This window comes from Stomoxys calcitrans, chromosome 5 (genome assembly GCF_963082655.1).
Source record: "Stomoxys calcitrans chromosome 5, idStoCalc2.1, whole genome shotgun sequence".
Lineage (NCBI taxonomy): Eukaryota > Metazoa > Arthropoda > Insecta > Diptera > Muscidae > Stomoxys > Stomoxys calcitrans.
Genome location: NC_081556.1, coordinates 95843032 through 95864574, shown reverse-complemented (window position 1 = coordinate 95864574; position 21543 = coordinate 95843032). Strand labels below are relative to the sequence as shown.

General features: G+C 40.1%; 1 protein-coding gene across 1 annotated transcript; it reads right to left on the bottom strand.

The window, feature by feature from the left end:
• Positions 1–9710: 9710 nt before the first annotated feature.
• On the bottom strand, positions 9711–21543 carry LOC106089487 (acidic mammalian chitinase). The gene is made up of 5 exons (XM_013255330.2): positions 21301–21543; positions 21054–21227; positions 20731–20998; positions 10363–10580; positions 9711–10291 (listed from the first exon to the last, which is right to left on the bottom strand). Exons 1-5 carry the CDS (start codon positions 21362–21364, stop codon positions 9777–9779), a joined length of 1239 nt encoding a protein of 412 aa, XP_013110784.2. The 5' UTR covers positions 21365–21543; the 3' UTR covers positions 9711–9776.

The following is a 21543-nucleotide window of genomic DNA, read 5'->3' as shown; positions in this document are numbered from 1 at the left end:
CTTGATTATAACGTATGCGTCAATATATAATAGGCGTCAAAAATATTATACAACTGGGAAGGAAAATTGTCGTTGTTGGACAGAGTGAACTTAGTTGAAGGACACATGTGTCCTCTACGTACAAAATTTCTGCCAAAGACGATTAATCGGGAGATTGGTTTATGTGAGAGTTATATTAGATTAGGTTATAGACTGATTTGGGGCACACTTACCATGGATGTTAAGAACCACAAAGAACTCAACGTGCAAAGTTTCAGCCAAATCGGATAATCATTGTGGATTCCAGGGGCTCTTTGGTTTTTGCTAAAATTGAAGAGTTTCTACAGACAGGGAGCGAAAGATTCGTTTGGTGTTACCATTTGTTGTGATACTATTTCATGTGTACAACACACTGCTACAACAACAACAACATTATTTAATTTTAAATGTAGGCCTTTATTTTGTAAGAAATAATGTCCCGAATTTTGGGGACTTATTTAATTTTTTGTTAGGATCTTTTTTCATTTCGTTGCAGAATTATTTTTAATTTTGGGGTTTTATTTCATAATGAAATATGTCCCCTTTTTTTGGTCTTTTAGCCATTTTCCCGTTTTTCGATTATAATGGGAGTGAAACTTCTGTGATTTTCCGGTGAGCTGTAATTTTTTCGTGAGTCTGCGATTTTCTCATGAATCGGGGACTTTCTCATGGGTCGCGATTTTCTGGAGAAGAACTCACGTCTTGAGTAGTACGTGAATCTGAATAAATCTGAAAAGTTCGTTCGTGATTAAAATGTTCGCCTCATTAGCGAACGTGAGCGTTACCAATTTTGGTACCAAAATATACGAATTTTGAATAGATCATTTATTCATTCATCATCTATTTCTTAGTTGTACCTACATGCCAAATTTCGGACCTCTAGATTCATCTATACAGAAAGTACCAAATAGTAATTAATTTGGTACCAATATGTTCGAATTGTGGAAAAATCATTTAGTCGCCCATCATTTATTTCTAATTTTAACCTACATGCCAAATTTCACACCCATTTCGTACTTTTTGGTACTTTTTTTTAGTACCTAAACGTAAAAATTTCCAAAAACTCTCCAAAATTCAGAGCTTTAGTTCCATTTACAAAGAATGTACCAAATATTACCAATTGCGGTACTAAACGTACTATTCTCACACTTCCGGTACGATTTTTTAAATTTTTTTTAAACAAACCGATGATCAGTCATTCAGTCAACTCTTTTATATAAATAGATAGAAATCCTAGTAAGGGATTTTTTGATCTTGAAATAATGAATGTTCAGTGAAATCTAAGGAAGTTGTCAGGCCATTTGGAATTTAAACCGCCAAATGCGATTTGGTAACATTTCGATCTTCGCCGATGGATTAAGGCTGAAGTCTGAAATTGTTTTGAGAGTTTACTCCCATGTACTTTGGGTTTTCAAGTTGCAAGTTCTGTGCTAAAGTGATAGGCGCAATATAAATCTTGGAAAGGGATCTTCTGCTATCGATATTGTGGATGCTCAAGGATGTCGGGGGCTTTCTGAGTTAGATTTGCTAGGTAGCACATATACCGACTCAAGATTAGTTCTTAAGTATACGCATTCCAAATTGGAAAAATGACAACTCGATCTTCTGTGTCTTCACGATGCAGTCGGAAACAAAACTAAAGGAAAAATTGAACGGAGTATGATGTGTTTGGCAACTATCAGACCACGATCTTCACGAATGGCTTCAAGTTGGGAAGGTGATTGACGGTCTATTATAATACTGTCCGACGATTATAAGGTCTTTCAAGCAGAATTCTTGGCCTTTAAGATGGGCGCAATCAAATCCTGGTAAGGGATTTTCTTCCTCGAAACTCAAGATTAATGTTTGATGGGATAGTATGGCGAAGCACGAGGCCTTGAATTCGATGAAAGTGAGGTCAAAATGTGTGGTGGAACGCTTAAAATCCCTGAATCAAATCCAAACACATGACATAGTACTGTAATGTGTTCGTGGCTAAGCCGAGAAAGAATATGCGAGGAAAGGCTCGTCCTTGCTGAGCGAACCGGTTGCCAATCTTTCATACGTGAAAAATGTCGAACTAGTAAACCTAGTAAAGAAAGGATTGCCAGTGCAGGGACGATGTTAAGGTGGTAATCTCTACTTGGTTGGTGGATTGCCTGGACTTTCTGACCTTGTTTTGTTTGAAAAGGGACAGACGACATATTTACTTTCGGCAGAAGGTCCAAGAGTACTCTAACACAAGTCGCCGTATACAGCGCGATGGCCCAGTGTAATTCAGGCGCTCTCTTGATGAAGATGATATCATTGAGCACTTTCTGATTTGATGTTCGGATCTGCAGTAACACAGTCTCTGCCTTTTGGGAAGACGTTTCTTCTTCGATTAATGTACTATTGCTAATGCATCTCCGAAAGGGCTTCTCAAATAAGAGAGATCCAGGTAATACATGTAATAATCGAAGTTCACTCCAACCTTGTATTCTTCGTCTACTACACTTCCTTCCGCGGGGGTATGACAATAAGCTAAAACTGGACTCAGTGAGAACTCATCTGTTTGATTGGCTACCAGTTTAACCTTACTTTAGCTAACCTCGAATGGGTACAAGTTTACGTATGAAAATTTAATCATACAATTGGAAAGACTCTATGCGGCTTAAGTTTAAAACATTGAAGTGAAGTGAAATGCTCTAAGAAGTTCCTTTGGAATAGGATTACTACTACTAAATTTCCCATGATTATTTCATTACGGAGCACAGGATGCTTCTCTTATATTAATGAGTGCAGTCCTATTTAAGTTTAAGCTCACTGATAAGGGGCCTTCTTTTTTTAACCGAGGCCGAACAGTGTGGTAGAGAAGTTTCAACATGGCAGGATACCTCACAAATGTAGCCAGCATTGGTAAGGGAATAACCACCGCTGAAAATTTGGTAGATGTTAACGCCGGGATTTGAACCTAGGCGTTCGGCGTCATAGGCGGATATGATAACCACTGCGCCACGGTGGCCACAAAAAGGATTGTTCCCTACAAATTTGGAGAAATTTTATGCGATCCTCGCATTAATTTTCTTTGAAAATTCAGATTTGAATTTTCTTAATAAATTAAATTTTTTGTTGGATTGGTTGGAGCTTAAAGACAAAATTTAATCTATGCTCTTACAAAATATGCGTCATCAGGCTGCTGTCACATCATTTGCCCATAGACAGTCGAACAGCTCGAAGGATGAAAGCTGTTGATATGAAAACAGCAGTCGATAGCATTGAAATACAAATCATTCGCGTAAATTGTTTGAGTGACATGCCAACACATCTACCAACTCTGTTGTTTGCTATTCTATTTATTATTGTAATCCGATAGGGGTGCCAGAGTGTGAGAGTTTGACGAAGAAGAAGGACATAGCAGCTAAAGCTCAGAAGAGTAGATGGATTTATTATTATTGACAATGTGTTTGTTATTTTTTTTCTGTAGAAAGCAGTGATGTGGTTGTTGTTGCTGATGCTGTCTAGTCTTTCAACATGGCAAATTGATTTTATAGAATTTTCATAAATTGATTTTGCCTTAATCTGTTGTTCTGTGCTTTCGATTTGGTTTTTGTTTTGTTCTCTTCTCTCAATGTCATTGTTTGTGAAAAGCAAATGACATCATGACTGCGTGAAAACTTTAAATGAAAGTTACTTGACTCCAGAGGAATGCTCAAAATGGAAATTCGATGGATGTCTTTTTGTCGCCAGCATTATTTTCAATTAAACTTGGCAAATTTGTTTTGCCCACTCTTTATGCTCTGGGTATATAACAAAAGTTTTACTCTGTAGTATTTTGTTTTACATTGAAAATGTTTGTATTTTGTGAATTTCAGAAGCGGTAGAAATTTCATAGAATTTGTTGAAAATATTACAGAAAGGTTTCAGTACAAAGATCAGGTTGGTAGGTATTCAAGGTTTTAGCTAAAATAAGCTCTATTATATTGACAATTTTTAATAATTTTTTTATTTCAAATTCATTAATTATTCTTTTTTTTTTTGTTTATTTCTTTACAGATAACGATTTCAGCAAATTTAAAAGGTTTGTATTTTATGTAGTACTAGCTGACCCGGGCCCGCTCCGCTGCGCCTTCTTTTACTTTATATGGGACAAAAGTTTCCTTGGAATGTTTATTTTCGACAATTAAAGAGCTTTTTGTGAAATACCATGCTACGAAAATAGTATATCGCTTGAATAACAGTTTAACATTATAAGTGCCTTTATCTGAATCTCATATGATCTTTATCTACGGTCTACGAATTTAAGTTTGGGTGTAAGGTGTACTCCATTCTTAAAATACTTTATTTCAGCCCGATATTTTCATTATATCTGATTTAGGGGTGTTTTCGGGGGTGAGGTGGTCCCCCAGACTTTTGGCCCTTATAAAATATCAGCATTGTGTTCTTCTCTCAAAATACCATTTATTTAAACCCCATATTGCCATTGGTTTCGGGGGGACTTTACAGAATGAGGCGTCCCCCAAACACATGGCTCCAAAATTGGTTATCAAATTCGTATTCTAATCTCTAATAACTTTCATTTGAGCCACATATTGGCATGGTCGAAAAATGTTTACCCTTTGGGGGGTGTTTTAGGGAAGGGGTAATGCCCTACATTTGGATATCAAATTCGTATTCTAGTCCCAAATACCTTTATTTGAACCCCATATTGCGATGGTCAGTAAAAAATTGCTGTTTGTGGTCCCGAAAATTGGTCCCGAAAGTGTGTATCAATATTTGCTCTACCCCCCAATAACTTTTTTTTTAAGCTCCACATTAACATGGTCGGTAAATATGTCCGATTTTGGGGTGTTTTGGGGATTGGAAAATCCTCAAGCCCGGAAAATATATCCGCAACGTGCTCTATTCTCATATATCGATATATCATTTATTTGAACCATATATTGCCATAGGCCTCAAAATTGGATATCAAATTTGTTTTCTAATCTCATTTAAACTCCTTATTGCAAAAGTCAGCAAATATGTCCGGTTTGGGGTATTGGCCCCAAAAACTATAAATACAATATTTAGTTCCATTCTCTTTAAGACCCAAATTGTCTTGGTGAGCAAATACGTCCTATTTGGGGGTTGTTATAGTGGTGGGACGTCCCCTAGACAGTTGGTCCCTAATGTTGATATCAGATACGTGGTCTACTCCCAAATACCTTTAATTTGAGTCCCATATTTCTATAGTCAACAAACATGACCGGCTTGGGGGTGTTTTGAGGGATGGGCGGCCACTCAGTGAGTTGGCCTTGAAAATATATATCGGTTTGGTGTTTTACTTTAAAAACCCTCTTATTTGAGCCTCATATTGCAATAGTCAGCAAATACTTGCTAATTGGGTGGTGTTGTGGGGGTGGGGTGGCCCCATAGACACTTTTGCCGAATGTTGATATCAGATTTGTGCTATACTCCCAATTACCTTTCATTTGAGCCCCATATTGCTATGGTCGTAAATTTGTCCCCTTTAGGGGATGTTTTTGGGGAGAGGCGGCCCCCCAAACACGTGGTCCGATATTTAAATATCAGATTCGAATTCTACACACAAATACCTTTTATTTAAGCCCCATATTCCCAAGGTCAGTAAGTAAGTCCTGTTTGGGGGTGTTTTGGGGAAGGGGTGGATCCCCAGAATCGTTGTCCCACATTTGGATATCAGATTCGTATTCTACTCTTAACTACCTTTCATTTGAGTCCCATATGGGCATGGTCGGTAAATATATCCGATTAAGGGGTGTTTTGGGGGTTGCGGTGGTCTCCCTAACACTTGGTCCGACAATTGGATATCAGATACGTTTTCTTATCCTAAATACCTTTCATTTGAGTCCTATATTGTCGTTATTGGTGTAAATATATGTTTGGTAGGTTTTAGGATGGGGCGGCTCCCCTAGGTACCCCATCCGAAATTTGGACACCAAATTTTTATTTATATAAAAATCGCACCACCGATCTCCGAGATCAGGAGTTTCTGAAAATTAGGCTAAGGGGGAGCGTTGACGCCACTGTAGCGCAGAGGTTAGCATGGCCGCCTATGACGCTGAACGCCTGGGTTCGAATCCTGGCGAGACCATCAGAAAAAAAATGTTCAACGGTGGTTTTCCCCTCCTAATGCTGGCAACATTTTTGAGGTACTATGCCATGTAAAACTTCTCTCTAAAGAGGTGTCGCACTGCGGCACGCCGTTCGGATTCGGCTATAAAAAGGAGGCCCCTTATCATTGAGCTTAAAACTTGAATCGGACTGCACTCATTGATATGTGAGAAGTTTGCCCCTGTTCCTTAGTGGAATGTTCATGGGCAAAACTTGCATTTATTTGGAAGCGTCCGTCGAGTTAATCTAATTCGAGATAGTGCAGTGACTTGGTATATGAAATGAAAACTAACCTCTGTAAATAAATTTTTTTGCCAATATTAAAGATTCGAGCCCAAGATTAGCCAACTTAATTTAAAGACGTTAAATTTTCCATTTTTTTAGGAAACATTCCCTTTGGTGAAATATATTTTCTTTGTTTTAAGGATTTTTTTTATTATAAATGGTATGTTAAGAAATCCTTAACTTTGAGTCTTGTTATTAAAGACAAAAATCCAAATGTTGTTGAAAGCTAGGAAATAAATTTTAGGTCAAGACAACAGTGTACGTTAGTTAAATATGTTAAATAGCTGTGCAAATAGGAGCGTCTTTGAATGTTACGTTTTTTTAGGTTAAAAAAAGTATTTGTCAAAAAATAATAATTGGACAGTCATCTTTGAAGTGAACTAAGATTCAAACAGAGACAAAATTTGAAACGCATTGGCATGTCCGTCAGTAAATAGAAAATATAATTTAAAGACAGCATATTTCTTTTAAAGTTTTGGTTCTTTGGCTCGTTTTCATTGCTAAAATCCTACGAATAAGGAATGGTCTTAAATTTTCGGCCACCTTTTTTCAGTGTATATGGAAGTCCGTTTAAAAGACCGCCATGGTACTATGCAATAGACGTATATGTCTTGCCCGCGACCACGATTCAAGTCAAGCTGCGACAATCTAAGAAAAGTATTCTCCGCTATTTCCCTTATAAACAAGTCCATAGGCTGAATTCCCAACATAAACTTTAACGACCCAGTCACATTGGTTCCCATAGCCCCAGATACAAATCTTTGTCCTATTTACCCCGCTAAGGTCATGGACTTGTGTCATAATGTTCTGCTAAGGTCACGGACATGTGACATAATGTTCTGATTAAGTTACGGACATGTGACAAATCATATGCCGGGACTGGCCACACCACCGCCGAGAGCAAATAGTGCATAAGCCTGGGCCTCAAACCCCACTTGCTTCCTACGAGCTTCTGACACGAATACAATGCCGCAAATGCCTTTCTAATCCCTGGTCCCACGTTTAGTCTCCAATCCAATTTGCTGCCTAGAATCACCCACCAAAATTTCGTCGACTGCGATAAGCGGCGGGCTGCAGTGATCGCGATTTCGGCCTTTGCCAGAGGCCTCATCAGACTGTGATGCCACCAAAAGATTACATGCTTCCTTTGCGACAACTGTAAAGTCACCCCCTGCAAAGTGGTATTTTTCACCTACGGCAACATACAGGACCACTTCCGTCTTCCCCTCCCTGCAGCCAAGCGCACCATACAAAATTTTCAAAACCTTGTCCAAAAAAAAATATCCCCTGTTTCTTAATGGAATGTTCATTGGAATTTAGTATTAAGAAGTGTGTTCAAAAACTTCCCTGTGGCCTAAAAAGGCCGTCCACCACGTGGGTCTAGAGCAGAGGCGATATAACCCCAACCCGAATTGTTCCCCTAGTGACATTCACATTAAACATCTCGGCACCAATAGTAGCCGCTTTCCCTGCCTATAGAATGTTGTCTATATAACCAAGCACGCTGTTCCCTAGATCCGTACCCCTAAGTGCCGCATCTATGGCAGGAGAGTTTATGTTGTTAAAATCCCCTTTAATATCTAAAAACCCCGCCAGGGTGTAAAATGCAAATTTGTCCATCAACATTCCATTAAGGAACAGAGGTTAACTTTTCACATATCACCCAGTGCTGTGCAATTTAAGTTTCATCTCAATTATAAAGTGCCTTCTTTTTATAGCCGAGTCCGAACGGCGTGCCGCAGAAGTTTTTGTAGGCATAATACCTCACAAATGTCGCCAGCATAATACCACTGCTAAATTTTTTTTCGATGTTCCCTCCAGGACTAGAACCTAAGTGTTCAACGTCATAGGCGGACATGCTAACCCCTACGCTACGGTGGCCGCCAGTGTATTTCAATCATCAATATGTCTTTCAAGATGACGTATTACATGATGCAATGCAGATACCACGGATCTGCTCTTAATATGGGCACTTTCATCTGATATGAAGGTCCCAAATTCCCTTCAGCTTCTTGACAAGAAAGAGAAGAGTCTAATCGGTCTAGAATCCTTTGCTGAACTTTTTTCCAACTTTTCCGCCTTCGGTGGGGTTTAAATGGTCCAAACGTGCATAGCGGACACTTTCTTGAGTCACCAGTATGTCGTCAACGTCTGGAAAATGTGTCTCAAGCTAATGTGATAGGGTGTCGCGGGGAGAGACATTCCACTCTCCATTTGGCCTCTGTAAGTTCCCCATGTATGGACCATCCTTCGCTATCAGCTTCAGCAATCTGGAAGTCTACTTTTAATAAGAAAGCTCCCCAATCAATCTTACAATATACTCTCGTTTAGATTTCTTTAGCTCCTATTTGCAAGTCCTGAATTTTTCTTCTTATTCTGATAACCTATAGCTAAATTCTATAGTAAAATTATAAGGCTATGTCTCATTCGAATGCGCTTCAACTATGTATGCAATTCAGCGCTTTTAGGAGCACAAAATGATGAAAAGGAAATCATTACCAACCTCCTGCGCATAAAACAAAGCTGAAAACAAGAGATTAACTGATTTATTTTTATTTCATACAGAAGTGCAACTTTAAATGGGCAGGAAAAGGCACTAGCTTACGTCAGTGCACCGGCAATGCGCTAGTTTCGGCACTAAAATTTTTTGCATTATACTTTCAGTGTACTTCTGCCTTACTGTCCTCGAAATCAAGACTTTGAACTAGGACTGCTGAGTCGAATCTAAGTCGTAGTCGGAGTATCAAGCCGTAGCCGGAGAGCGGTTCGGTGTAGGTGCAAGCCCGCTTAACTCCGAACCAAACTCGGACTCAATAATCCGACTCTGATTACGACTCCGGCTTCTGATTTCAGTTGACTCCACAGCCCTGCTTTGAACACCGCCATACTGTTTCTCGAAGGGGTTAAGTTTCATGTCTGGTATTGTGTCCCCACCTAAGTGCCGGTGTCTGCTAGTCGCGAAAGCAGGGCAATGACATAGGAAATATTCCAAAATCGCATCATCTTCCACGTTGGAGCATTTTCTATGTCATTTCCCGGCTTTCGCGGCTAACAGACACCGGCACTTAGGTGGGGAATCAATGCGTAGGTTAGTACACCCCTTATCCTATAGTGTTGGGTATACAAAGTTATATGTAATTTTCTATTATGGTCATTAAACCCCTTCAAGTACTGCTTATGATAAAAAGGATTCGAATTAACAATTCATGGTTTAGGATAAATAAAATTCGACCCAGCCGAACGTAATACAGTTTCGCCAGTTGTTTCTTGATTTCAATTTGACTTTGAGCTTAAGGGCTTTATTTTATATTTTTATAAACAATTTTTATTATAAATAAAATTGTTATACGAATATTTTATTTTTTGGCAACAAAATGAACTTTTTACACAATAGTGGTGCCATCATCGTGCACATATTCTCTATAACACATAGCCATTAACTGTTGGGAGATTCGACAACATCTTCCTGAAGAACACTGATAGCGTTTGTCCAATTTTCTGCTGGCAAACTGCACCAAATGGAATTTTTCACCACATCTGCCAAGGAAGTCATCGTATTCCAGGGACCACACCATAATGCCCTTTAGACCCCTTTCGAGCACATAGTCTATTTTCATTTCAATGGTGCGGGGTGTATGATAGCTCATCCAAATTTTCTTGGAAACTAGCATATAGCTGGCACCCAAACTGGTGTCAAATACAAACTGAGCTTGGTTGCTCATTTCACTTGCGAATTGACAGGCATCAACGTATCCCCAGTAGTTGTATTTATAGGTAATTCTACCCGTCCAATACATTCCGAAACTCGGTGAGTTGGGCTTGCCTTTATACTTGTCTTCAACCAAAAATGCGTGCCCAACTAAGGATATGCCCATGTTTAGTAGAGAGGCAGGAGCACCTGAGAGAAAAAAAGAGAAATAAAAGCCATAATGTGTGAGTTGGCTGTGTGTTTTTGGGGCGGGTACTTACCACTTTCTAACCAAAAAGAAATGCTGGCATTAGCATTGGCCTCACCCTCGCCATAGAGAGGAGAATCATAGACTGCCAAATCGCCGTTGGTAAAGTTGTAGGAAATGACGTTGATGAAATCAACATATTTTACAAGTAGGGGTACATCATACCATTTTTCAGCATAGCTGGCATTACCACTTACCGTTATGCCGAAATCCAATTTCAAGAGATCAAAACTGGAAGAAAAAATTAAGGATATCTCACAAAAAGAAGAAGAAGACGAAGTGGTTGCAATGTAAATAACACGGCGAAATAATTTCGTTTGTTTTCTTATAACAACCAACAGGCAGGGGATGTCCCCCATATATGCAGTGCATTGCTTTGGAGAGGATAGCTAGGGATCGGAGGGGGAGAAGAGGGAGTGGTGTCTATTGCCATTTGTTTTGAATTTCTGTATGTCGTAGTTAGCGGGAAACACTTTTATCCGGAAGCCAATTCCTCATAAGAATGGTCCTTGCGAAAAAAATAATTCTCGGTAGTTCATGGTTCGATCAGCTGGGCAATTAATACAAATCGGTGTGAACTTCTAGAAGGTCTTGTATTTCTGACAAAAAACCTCAAGTCAGGAATCAGAAGACTGATTTCTGAAGAAGCTACACCGTGGAAGAATCGATAGAACAGCGCCACACAACCCGCATTTCGACTATGCTCAAAGAAAACAAAAGAATTGGATACCCTACCATCTCCAATTGACACTAACGACCGCCTATGGACACCGCCAAGCATTCCCAGGGATGATTTTGATCTCCGACTCATAAATGCGACTTACATTCCGTTTTCGGCCTGATGTACGCACGAGGGTTGCCTTTTAGATTTTTTGCACTGCAAGAAACCTTTTGCACCGCAAAAATACTTGTCTTTTCGAATCAACCCAACTAACCCAACCATTCAACTCCAATTAATGCAAACGCCTTGTACAAAACACAAAAAATTGCGGTGGTATTGTTGTGTATGCAACGCTCTGAAGCAAACGAGTGACGCCTAAGTTTAAAGTACCACCGCAAATACTTATGTGTCTCTTGCATATGCGGTGGTGGGATGAGTATTTGCCAAAAATAACACAAACAACGCAATTTGTTTTTTTTTATCTTAAAAAAGTTTGAAAAAATCAAAAACAAAAAAAAATAAAAATTAGTATTGAGGAACGATATAAAATATTTTCAATGTTAAAAAGTATTTTCCAGTTTTTTGTATGTGAGGGCGAATATCATTTTATTTCACAATTCTTTGTTTGTTTCTCTCTCAAGACGAGCTGGATTCTTTGCAATGGAAAAGGAAAGCTAAAGATCACAACTCACCAACAACTATCGGACGCGTTTAGTCTTTGCTTAAAAGGCCTTTCAACCATATTAGGTGTGGAGGCTTTAAGGGCTATACATTGTGGTAGGTCGTACTTATATCGAATATAGCGCGAAAATGTGTCTACGATGTACTGTAAGCCTTGATTGAGAGTTAAAAAAAAAATGTTAAATCCATTGTGATACCACAGTAGCGACAGACCAAGGCTTCTGGCGGGAATCGAACCCACGAGCCTGCACTGGTTTTCCAAGCACACTACCAACTCGGCTACCGGGGCACTTTTCCGCGTAGCTTGTGTAGAATTTGTTTGGACTGTTGAAGATCTAAGAACTAGAGGTATGTGCAAATGCAAATTTGCCCATTAAGGAACCGGTGTAAACTTCTCACATGTCAATGAGTGCAGTCTGATTAAAGTTAAAGCTCAATGATAGAGGCCCTCCTTTTTATAGCCGAGTCCGAACAGCGTGCCGCAGTGCGACACCTCTTTTAAGGAGAAGTTTACATGGCATGCAAATGCAAATTTTGCCCACGAACATTCCACTAAGGAACAGGGGCAAACTTCTCACATATCAATGAGCGCAGTGAGATTCAAGTTTAATCTCAATGATAAGGGGCCTCCTTTTTATAGCCGAGTCCGAATGGCGTGCCGCAGTGCGACACCTTTTTGGAGAGAAGTTTTACATGGCACAGTATGTCACAAATGTTGCCAGCATTAGGAGGGGAAAACCAACGCCGAAAATTTTTTCTGATGGTCTCGCCAGGATTTGAACTCAGGCGTTCAGCGTCATAGGCGGACATGCTAACCTCTGCGCTACGGTGGCCTCCAGTTCACATGACATAGTACCTCACAAATGTCGCCAGTATTAGGAGGGCATAACCACCGCTGAAAACTTTATGATGGTCGCGCCAGGATTTGAACCCAAGCGTTCAGCGTCATAGGCGGACATGCTTACCTCTGTGCTATGGTGGCCTCCACTGGAGGCATGTACTGTCGGCAATGACCTCGTTAGACGCGATGGCGATCAGCGAGTCGGTGTGGATTTCAGTATGGCCTTTGAAGGCGATTCGACTGTGGGAAAATTTTTGACATTTTCCGTGAAAGTATTTAGTAGACAAGATCCCGACTTAGGCCATCGTAACGCAGAGGTTAGTTAAGCGAGAATACCAGAAAAAATGTTCAGCGGACATTTGTGAGATAGAAGACATGTAATCCATAGAAGATGTCTTAAAACTTCTCCCCAAAAGAGATGTCGCACTGCGGCACGCCATTTGTAGTCGCCTATAAAAAAGGGGTCCCTTATCAATGAGCTTAAACTTGGACCGAACTCACTGATATGTGAGAAGTTTGCTCCTGTTCTTAATGGAACGTTCAGGGGAAAATTTGCAACGCGACTTAGTGGATGCTTGAATACACGCTAGGTATCCATGACAATGCGTTGCTGTACTGGTGCGACCGTGTGATTTTGAACCGTGCTTGACATGAGCTGCTTCCTGCCTTGCCCATGTTTATGTGCGCCATTATGCCTCTTGTTGTTGTAGCCAAGTTGGTATGTGCCATGTGGTAAGTCATCGCTTTTCGATCCCTAAAACCGTCAGCGAACTTTATGGACAATGGTTATTTAAAGTCACCCAATAGCTAGCCTTGTCATATAGAGTTTCAAAGCCATTCAGTTTTAAAGCCAGTGCCGTTGCCGCAGAGCCTCTCACTGAGGCTCTCCACTCGATACCGCCGATTATCCGTGACTGCAATACCAGCCACCCCGTATACGGAGCATTCCACTATCCGTAGCCTGTGGCGCGACCGGCAACCCTCACAAATCGGAGCTCAAGCGTTCCAACCCGTCAGTAGTCATCCCATGCCGGAGGAAGCGATCAGTGTGGTCTGTGTTTCGTAGCTCGTGAGGACTACCATGTGCTGTTTGTGTTTTGTATGACCACCATGTATAGTTGCTTAGTGCATACTTTGTAAGCGGGCTGTTAAGTCGCCTTAGGGCGATTTTCCTGTTTGTTCCCAAATTAGCTGTCCAGAACTGTTTGAGCATCAACTGGTAGTAGTCTTTTATTGCTATGAAGTCGGACCGGTGACTTTAATCTGGTACCACGGGTGTCAGTAAAATGCAAATGCAAATTTTGTCCATGAACATTCCACTAAGGAACACAGTGCAGTCCAATTCAAATAGTAGCTCTATGATATGGGGACTCCTTTTTTATACCGAGTCCGAACGGCGTGCCGTTTAGCGACACCACTTGCTAGAAAAGTTTGACATGGCTTACAAATGTTGCCAGATTTTTGTAAGGGGATAATCACAGTTGAAATATTTTTTATACTCCCCACTAAAGGAGGGGGCATACTAATTTCATCATTCCGTTTGTAACAACTCGAAATATTGATCTAAGACCCCGTTAAGTATATATATTCATGAACGTCTCGGCATTCTGAGTCGATCTAGCTCTGTCCGTCCGTCCGTCTGTCAAAATCACGATAACGGTCGAACACGTAAAGCTAGCTACTTGAATTTTTGCACAGATACTTAATATTAGGTCGTTGGGGATTGCACATGGGTCATATCGATTCAGATTTGGGTATAGCTCCATATAAACCGATCACCCGATTTAAGGTCTTGGGCCCATAATAGACGCATTTCTAAACCGATTTTGCCGAAATTTTGGGACAGTGAGTTGTGTTAGGCCCTCCAACATTATTCTTCAATTTGGCCCAGATCGGTCCTGATTTGGATATAGCTGCCGTATAAACCGATCTCTCGAAATAAGGTTATGGGCCCATAAATGGCGCATTTATTGTACGATTTCGCTGAAACTTGGAAATTTGGCCCCTCGATATCCTTCGTTAATTTGGCGCCGATCATATAGACAGATCTCTCGGGTGTTCCTCTCTCATATAAACCGATCTCTCGATTTAAGGTCTTGGGCCCATAATAGACGCATTTCTAAACCGATTTTGCCGAAATTTTGGGTCCTCCAACATTATTCTTCAATTTGGCCCAGATCGGTCCTGATTGGATATAGCTGCCGTATAGACCGATCTCTCGATTAAAGGTTTTAGTCACATAAAAGGCACATTTATTGTCCGATTTCGCCGACATTTGAGACAGTGTGTTAAGTTAGGCTCCTCGATATTCTTCACTAATTTGGCCCAGATCGGTTCAGATTTTAAGATATAGCTGCCATATAAACCGATCTCTCAATTTAAAGTCTTGGCCCCATAAAAGGCACATTTACAATCCGATTTCGCTGAAATTTGACACAGTGCCTTATGTTAGGTTTTTCGACATCCGTGTCGTATATGGTTCAGATCGGTCTATATTTGGATATTGCAACCAAAAAGACCCATATTTGGTTCTACAAAATTGAACAATGACAATATTCGTGTCGAATTTGGTCCAAATCAGACCATATTTTTAGATAAAGCTACTAAGGGGGCATAAATTATGCATTTTTCACCGGATTATGGGTGGTGGGTATCCAAAGTTCGGCTCGGCCGAACTTGACGCCTTTTTACTTGTTTTTACACACTTTTGTGCGATATGACCGCCTTCTGGGCACATTGGAATTTTCTGTTAATAATTTTGGGGAACAGGAGAAGAAGGATGCCTTCTAGTTCCTACCGTTGAACCATCCAGATCGCTTAAAACGCCCAACAACTAAATCATTTCATTGAGAACTTGTTGCTCAATGAAATGACCACCTAAAGTGAAACTCCTTCCGACAGGCAGTGCAGGACACACACACAGATGTTCTACTCGTAAAGTCTCATCTTCCTCGTCATCCTCAAAGCTTCGGCAAAAGTCGTTACTGCCAACCTTCAGTCTGTCAGCATGTTTTCCGATCAGACAGTGACCTGTCATGAGGGATACAATGACTGACACGTCTGTTTCAGCCAGAGACAGCAAAGCGGTAGACCTCTTCAATTTCGGAAAACTCTTCTATTACCTGGGATATCATAGTTCCAATCGGTTCTATCAGGAATAGTGGTACAATACTTTTATCAAAAAAAAACGCCTCAGGTAGTGTTAAATCCATACTGCCTGAAATATCGGGCATTGTATCACGAATAACACAGTGTCTGTAGCCGCCGCATAACTAAAGAGGAGGCGCCCTCAGCCTCAAAGCATCGGCCACCGCACTTTATCTAACCCCAATGTTCAGAGACAACAGATGTAGCATTAAATTCAGTGCATCGAATGGTGTCGTCCTCAGTGAAGCTCTGATGAACAAACAAGCCATACTTTGGATGCGACTGAGAATTGAACAGTATGGGAACTTTTGAAATTCCGTCCACCAGACCACAACACCATATAGTATTATAGATCTGATAACTGCAGTATATACCAAGCCATACTTCGGATGCGACTGAGAATTGAACAGTATGTGAACTTTTGAAATTCCGTCCACCAAACCACAACACCATATAGCGTTATAGATCTGATACTTGCAGTATATACCCAGTGCATGACACTCGGCTTAAACCCCAAACTTTTCCAAATTGGTCTCTTGCAGGTGTATAGGGGAAGATTTGCCTTTCTTGCCCTTCCCATTAAGTATGATTTGCCCTTCAACTTAATTTAGTCTGTATAAATTTTTGGCAGAATCCATGGAGGTAGGTTCCCAAGATTCGGCCCGGCCGAACTTATTACGCTTTTACTTGTTTATACTCTCCACCATAAGATGGAGGTATACTTATTTTATTATTCCGTTCGTAACACCTCGGAAATATTCGTCTTAGGACCCATAAAGTATATATATAATCATGATCGTCATGACATTTTAAGAACATCTATCCATGTCCGTCCGTCTGTCGTTCTGTATGTCGAAAGCATGCCAACTTTTGGAAGGAGTAAAGGTAGCCGCTTGAAGTTTTGCGGAAATACTTTTTATTCAAGTAAGTCGGTTGAGTTTTAAATGGGCGAAATCGTTCCAAGTTTAGATATAGCTCCCATATATTAGACTTGTTGAGCCTCTAGAGGGCACGATTCTTGTCCGATTTGCACATGACCTCCAACATAAGTGTCAAGTATGGTCTGAATTGGTTCAAAATCTGACATAGCTTCCACATAAACCGATTTCTTGATTTCGTGACGCTCTATATGGGATAATTCTTATCAAATTTGACTTAAATTTTGCACAATGCCTTCTTTTATGACCATATGACAAACGAGGTCTGTTATTTTTTGACCAGACCTCGTACGTGTCAAGTATGGTCTGAATTGATGCAAAACCTGCTATATAGCTCCCATATAAACCGATCTCCCGATTGAAGGAGATTGGAGGCCACCGTAGCGCAGAGGTTAGCATGTCCGCCTATGACGCTGAACGCCTGGTTTCGAATCCTGGCGAGACCATCAGAAAAAATATGGTTTTCCCCTCATAATGCTGGCAACATTTGTGAGGTACTATGCCTTGTAAAACTTCGGCACACTGCGGCACGCCGTTCGGATTCGGCTGTAAAAAAGGAGGACCCTTATCATTGAGCTTAAAACTTAAATCGGACTGCACTCATTGATATGTGAGAAGTTTGCCCCTGTTCCTTAATGGAATGTTCATGGGCAAAAATTTGCATATTTTGCCCGATTGAACTTCATAGTCCTCTAGAGGGCGCAATTCCTATCGGATGTGAATGAAATTTTGCACAAGGACTTCTGTAATGACTTTCAACATACGTGCCAAATATGGTCTGAATTGGCCAAAAACTGATATAGCCCCGTATAAACCGATCTTCCGATTATATTGGGTTGCCCAAAAAGTAATTGCGGATTTTTCATGTAGTCGGCGTTGACAATTTTTTTCACAGCTTGTGACTCTGTAACTGCATTCTTTCTTCTGTCAGTTATCAGCTGTTACTTTTAGCTTGCTTTAGAAAAGAAGTGTAAAAAAGTATATTTGATTAAAGTTCATTCTAAATTTTATAAACATGCATTTACTTTCTTTTTAAAAATCCGCAATTACTTTTTGGGCAACCCAATACTTCTTGATTATTCTTGATGGCGCTATTGTTATCCAATTTGCATCAAATTTTGCACATTATTACCTTCAACATACGTGCCAAGTATGGTCGGAATCGTTTCCAAACCTGACATAGCTCCCATATAAACCGATGTCCCGATTTTACTTCTTGAGCCCCAATAGGCCGCAATTCGAATCGGATTTAGTTGAAATTTTGAACAATGGCTTCTTCTATAGCCTCCAACATCCAAACCCTGTATGGCGGCAATCGGTACATAACCTGATATAGCTCCAATAAAATAGCAATTCTTATCCGTTATATGTTCGTCCGATTGCAGTAATTTTGCAAAAATTTCAGGATTTGTTAACCTACTCTTAAAAAATTTACCAAGAAGGATTCTCTTATGACTCTCGACAAAATTGGATAATATCATAGAAATCGGTTCAGGTCTATTGCCCGATTTGCACTTCTTGAGTCTTTGCAAGCGCATTTATTAACCGATATTCCCGAAATGTTGCACAATGTCTTCTTGTATGACTTTAACAATGTGTACGGATTATGGTCGAAATCGGTTCGGGTCTGGACATAGTTCTCAATAGATGTCCGTCGGTCAACTAACTACTGTCTATATTTCCCATGAACATCCATTAAGGAACAGGGGATACTTCTCTCATATCTATGAGTGCAGTCCGATTAATGTTTAAGCTCAATGATTAGGGGGCTGCTTTTAATCTGATCGGCGTGCTGTATAGCGACACCACTTGGTAGAGAGGTAGGGGTTTTAACATGGCAGGATACCTCACGAATGTAGCCAAAATTTTCTGTTTTTATACCCTCCACCATAGGATGGGGGGTATACTAATTTCCTCATTCTGTTTGTAACTACTCGAAATATTTGTCTGAGATCCCATAAAGTATATATATTCTTGATCGTCGCGACATTTTATGTCGATCTAGCCATGTCCGTCCGTCTGTCTGTCGAAAGCACGCTAACTTTCGAAGGAGTAAAGCTAGCCCCTTGAAATTTTGCACAAATACATTTTATTAGTGTAGGTCGGTTGGTATTGTAAATGGGCCATATCGGTCCATGTTTTGATATAGCTGCCATATAAACCGATCTTGGGTCTTGACTTCTTTAGCCTGTAGAGGGCGCAATTCTCATCTGATTTGACTGAAATTTTGCACATGGTGTTTTAGTATCACTTCTAACTACTGTGCTAAGTATGGTTCAAATCGGTCCATAACCTGGTATAGCTGTCATATAAACCGATCTTGGGTCTTGACTTCTTGAGCCTCTAGAGTGCGCAATTCTTATCCGATTAGAATGAGATTTTGCACCACGTGTTTTGTTATGATATCCAATAACCGTGCCAAGTATGCTTCAAATCGGTCCATAACCTGGTATAGCTGCCATATAAACCGATCTTGGGTTTTGACTTCTTGAGCCTCTAGAGAACGCAATTCTTATCCGATTAGAATGAGATTTTGCACCACGTGTTTTGTTATGATATCCAATAACTGTGCCAAGTATGGTTCAAATCAGTTCATAACCTGATATAGCTGTCATATAAACCGATCTGGGATCATGACTTCTTGAGCCTCTAGAGGTCGCAATTATTATCCGATTGGAATGAAATTTTGCACCACGTGTTTTGTTATGATATCCAATAACTGTGCTAAGTATGGTTCAAATCGGTCTATAATCTGGTATAGCTGCCATATAAACCGATCTTGGGTCTTGACTTCTTGAGCCTCTAGAGAACGCAATTCTTATCCTATTGGAATGAAATTTTGCACGAAGTATTTTGTTAAGATATCCAAAAACTGTGCCATGTATGATTCTAATCAGTTCATAACCTGATATAGCTGCTATATAAACCGATCTGTGATCTTGACTTCTTGAGCCGTTAGAGGGCGGAATTCTGATCCGATTTGGCTGAAATTTTGTACGACGGATCCTCTCATGACCATCAACATACGTGTTTATTATGGTCTGAATCGGTCTATAGCCCGCTACAGCTCCCATATAAATCGATCTCTCTATTTTACTTCTTGAGCCCCCAAAGGACACAATTCTTATTCGAATTGGCTGACATTTTACACAGGTCTCCAACAAATAATTTAATTGTGGTCTAAACCGGATCATATCTTTATATCGCTCTTATAGCAGAGCAAATCTTTTCTTATATAATTTTTTGCCTAAGAAGAGATGCCGGGAAAAGAACTCGACAAATGCACTCCATGGTGGAGGGTATAAAAGATTCGGCCCGGCCGAACTTTTCACGCTTTTACTTGTTCACGCTAGGATTTTAACCCAGGCGTTTGTCGTCACAGGTGAACATGCTAATCTCTGCGCCACGGTGGCTTCCAATTTTTCAGCGCATCTTCACGAAAATTGGCACGTATCATTTTTTCATCTTATTACCCATTTGAAGACTTCTACGTAAGCCTATCAAAATCATATCAGGATGAGATGTAGCGGCCATATAGTAGAATTGCCTATTCTCCACCTATGGGGTAGGAGTAGGATATTACCCGAAGGTGAAGGTGTAAGGAATGCCAGAAGGCCTCTCCTTACACCTTCACCAAATATGAAGAGTCTGTGCAATATTTGCCATTAGATGGTGACGTCCCAAATGCTGCTGTGATGCACAGACTAGTCATGGAATGGATTCATTCTCATACCTACTTCTTGTTCATCCTAAATTATACCCCCGCAGAGAAGTTTTACTCCCAAAACCTATATACCTTGTGTTCACAAACACAATGTTTAGGTGTTGTGATTAATATGGAGTTTATATTGGGTTGCCCAAAAAGTAATTGCGGATTTTTCATATAGTCGGCGTTGACAAATTTTTTCAAAGGCTTGTGACTCTGTAATTGCATTCTTTCTTCTGTCAGTTATCAGCTGTTACTTTTAGCTTGCTTTAGAAAAAAAGTATATTTGATTAAAGTTCATTCTAAGTTTTATTAAAAATGCATTTACTTTCTTTTAAAAAATCCGCAATTACTTGTTGGGCAACCCAATAGTTGGCCCCTTATCTCTGTTGAAAATTCTTACTTACGTTTCCTTAAATTGTTTAACCAGCGCCGCATAATTATATCTATCAGCCAGAGCACCATTAAAACCTGGATATAGCCATCTAAAGTCCAAACCATCGAAAGCATGACGCTGCAAGAAGGTTGCTGTGGAATCTATGAATTTTTGACGTAGTTCAAAACTGGCCGCCATTTCCGAAAAGGTTTGCCCTTTTTCTTTCTCACCACCTAGTACGGCATAGATCTTCAGTTTGGGATTTTTAAATTTCAAATGAATGGTACGCCGAATGAAATCTAAACAAAACTTTCAGGTTCAGGCTACAAAAGTTTGGAATAAATGCGAACTTACCATGCTCAAGATTAATCTCCTTGTTGGGATCCTTAAATAGTCCCGTTTCGTTGATGCCAAAAAAAGCGAAACTTATGTGAGTGCAGCTAAAGGGATCTATGTTTTCAGGCACAAATTTGCCAACACCAAAACGTTTGAAAGAGCGTACATGGTAGTAGCAATTGATCATTTTGTCTAAATAGGGATATGTGTAGGGGTTTTAAGCTCAGACGACCTTTGCTGAAATGGTTCTTAGAGTTTTTTTTACCAGTTTCTGCAGCTTCCAAGTAGCCAAAGAATGTCAATATTAAAAATATTGCCAATACCTTCATCTCTGAAAGCTTCGGGGGAGTTTGTTGCGAAGGATTTTCCCAGTTTGTAAGAAATTTAGGTTATTAACTTCTTAGCGCTGTTCATGCACAACGTTTAAATTTGAATTTGCGGGCTTCTAATTAACAGTCACGATTTCCTCACATAACATCTTTGTTCATGTGTGGTCATTAATTATCTG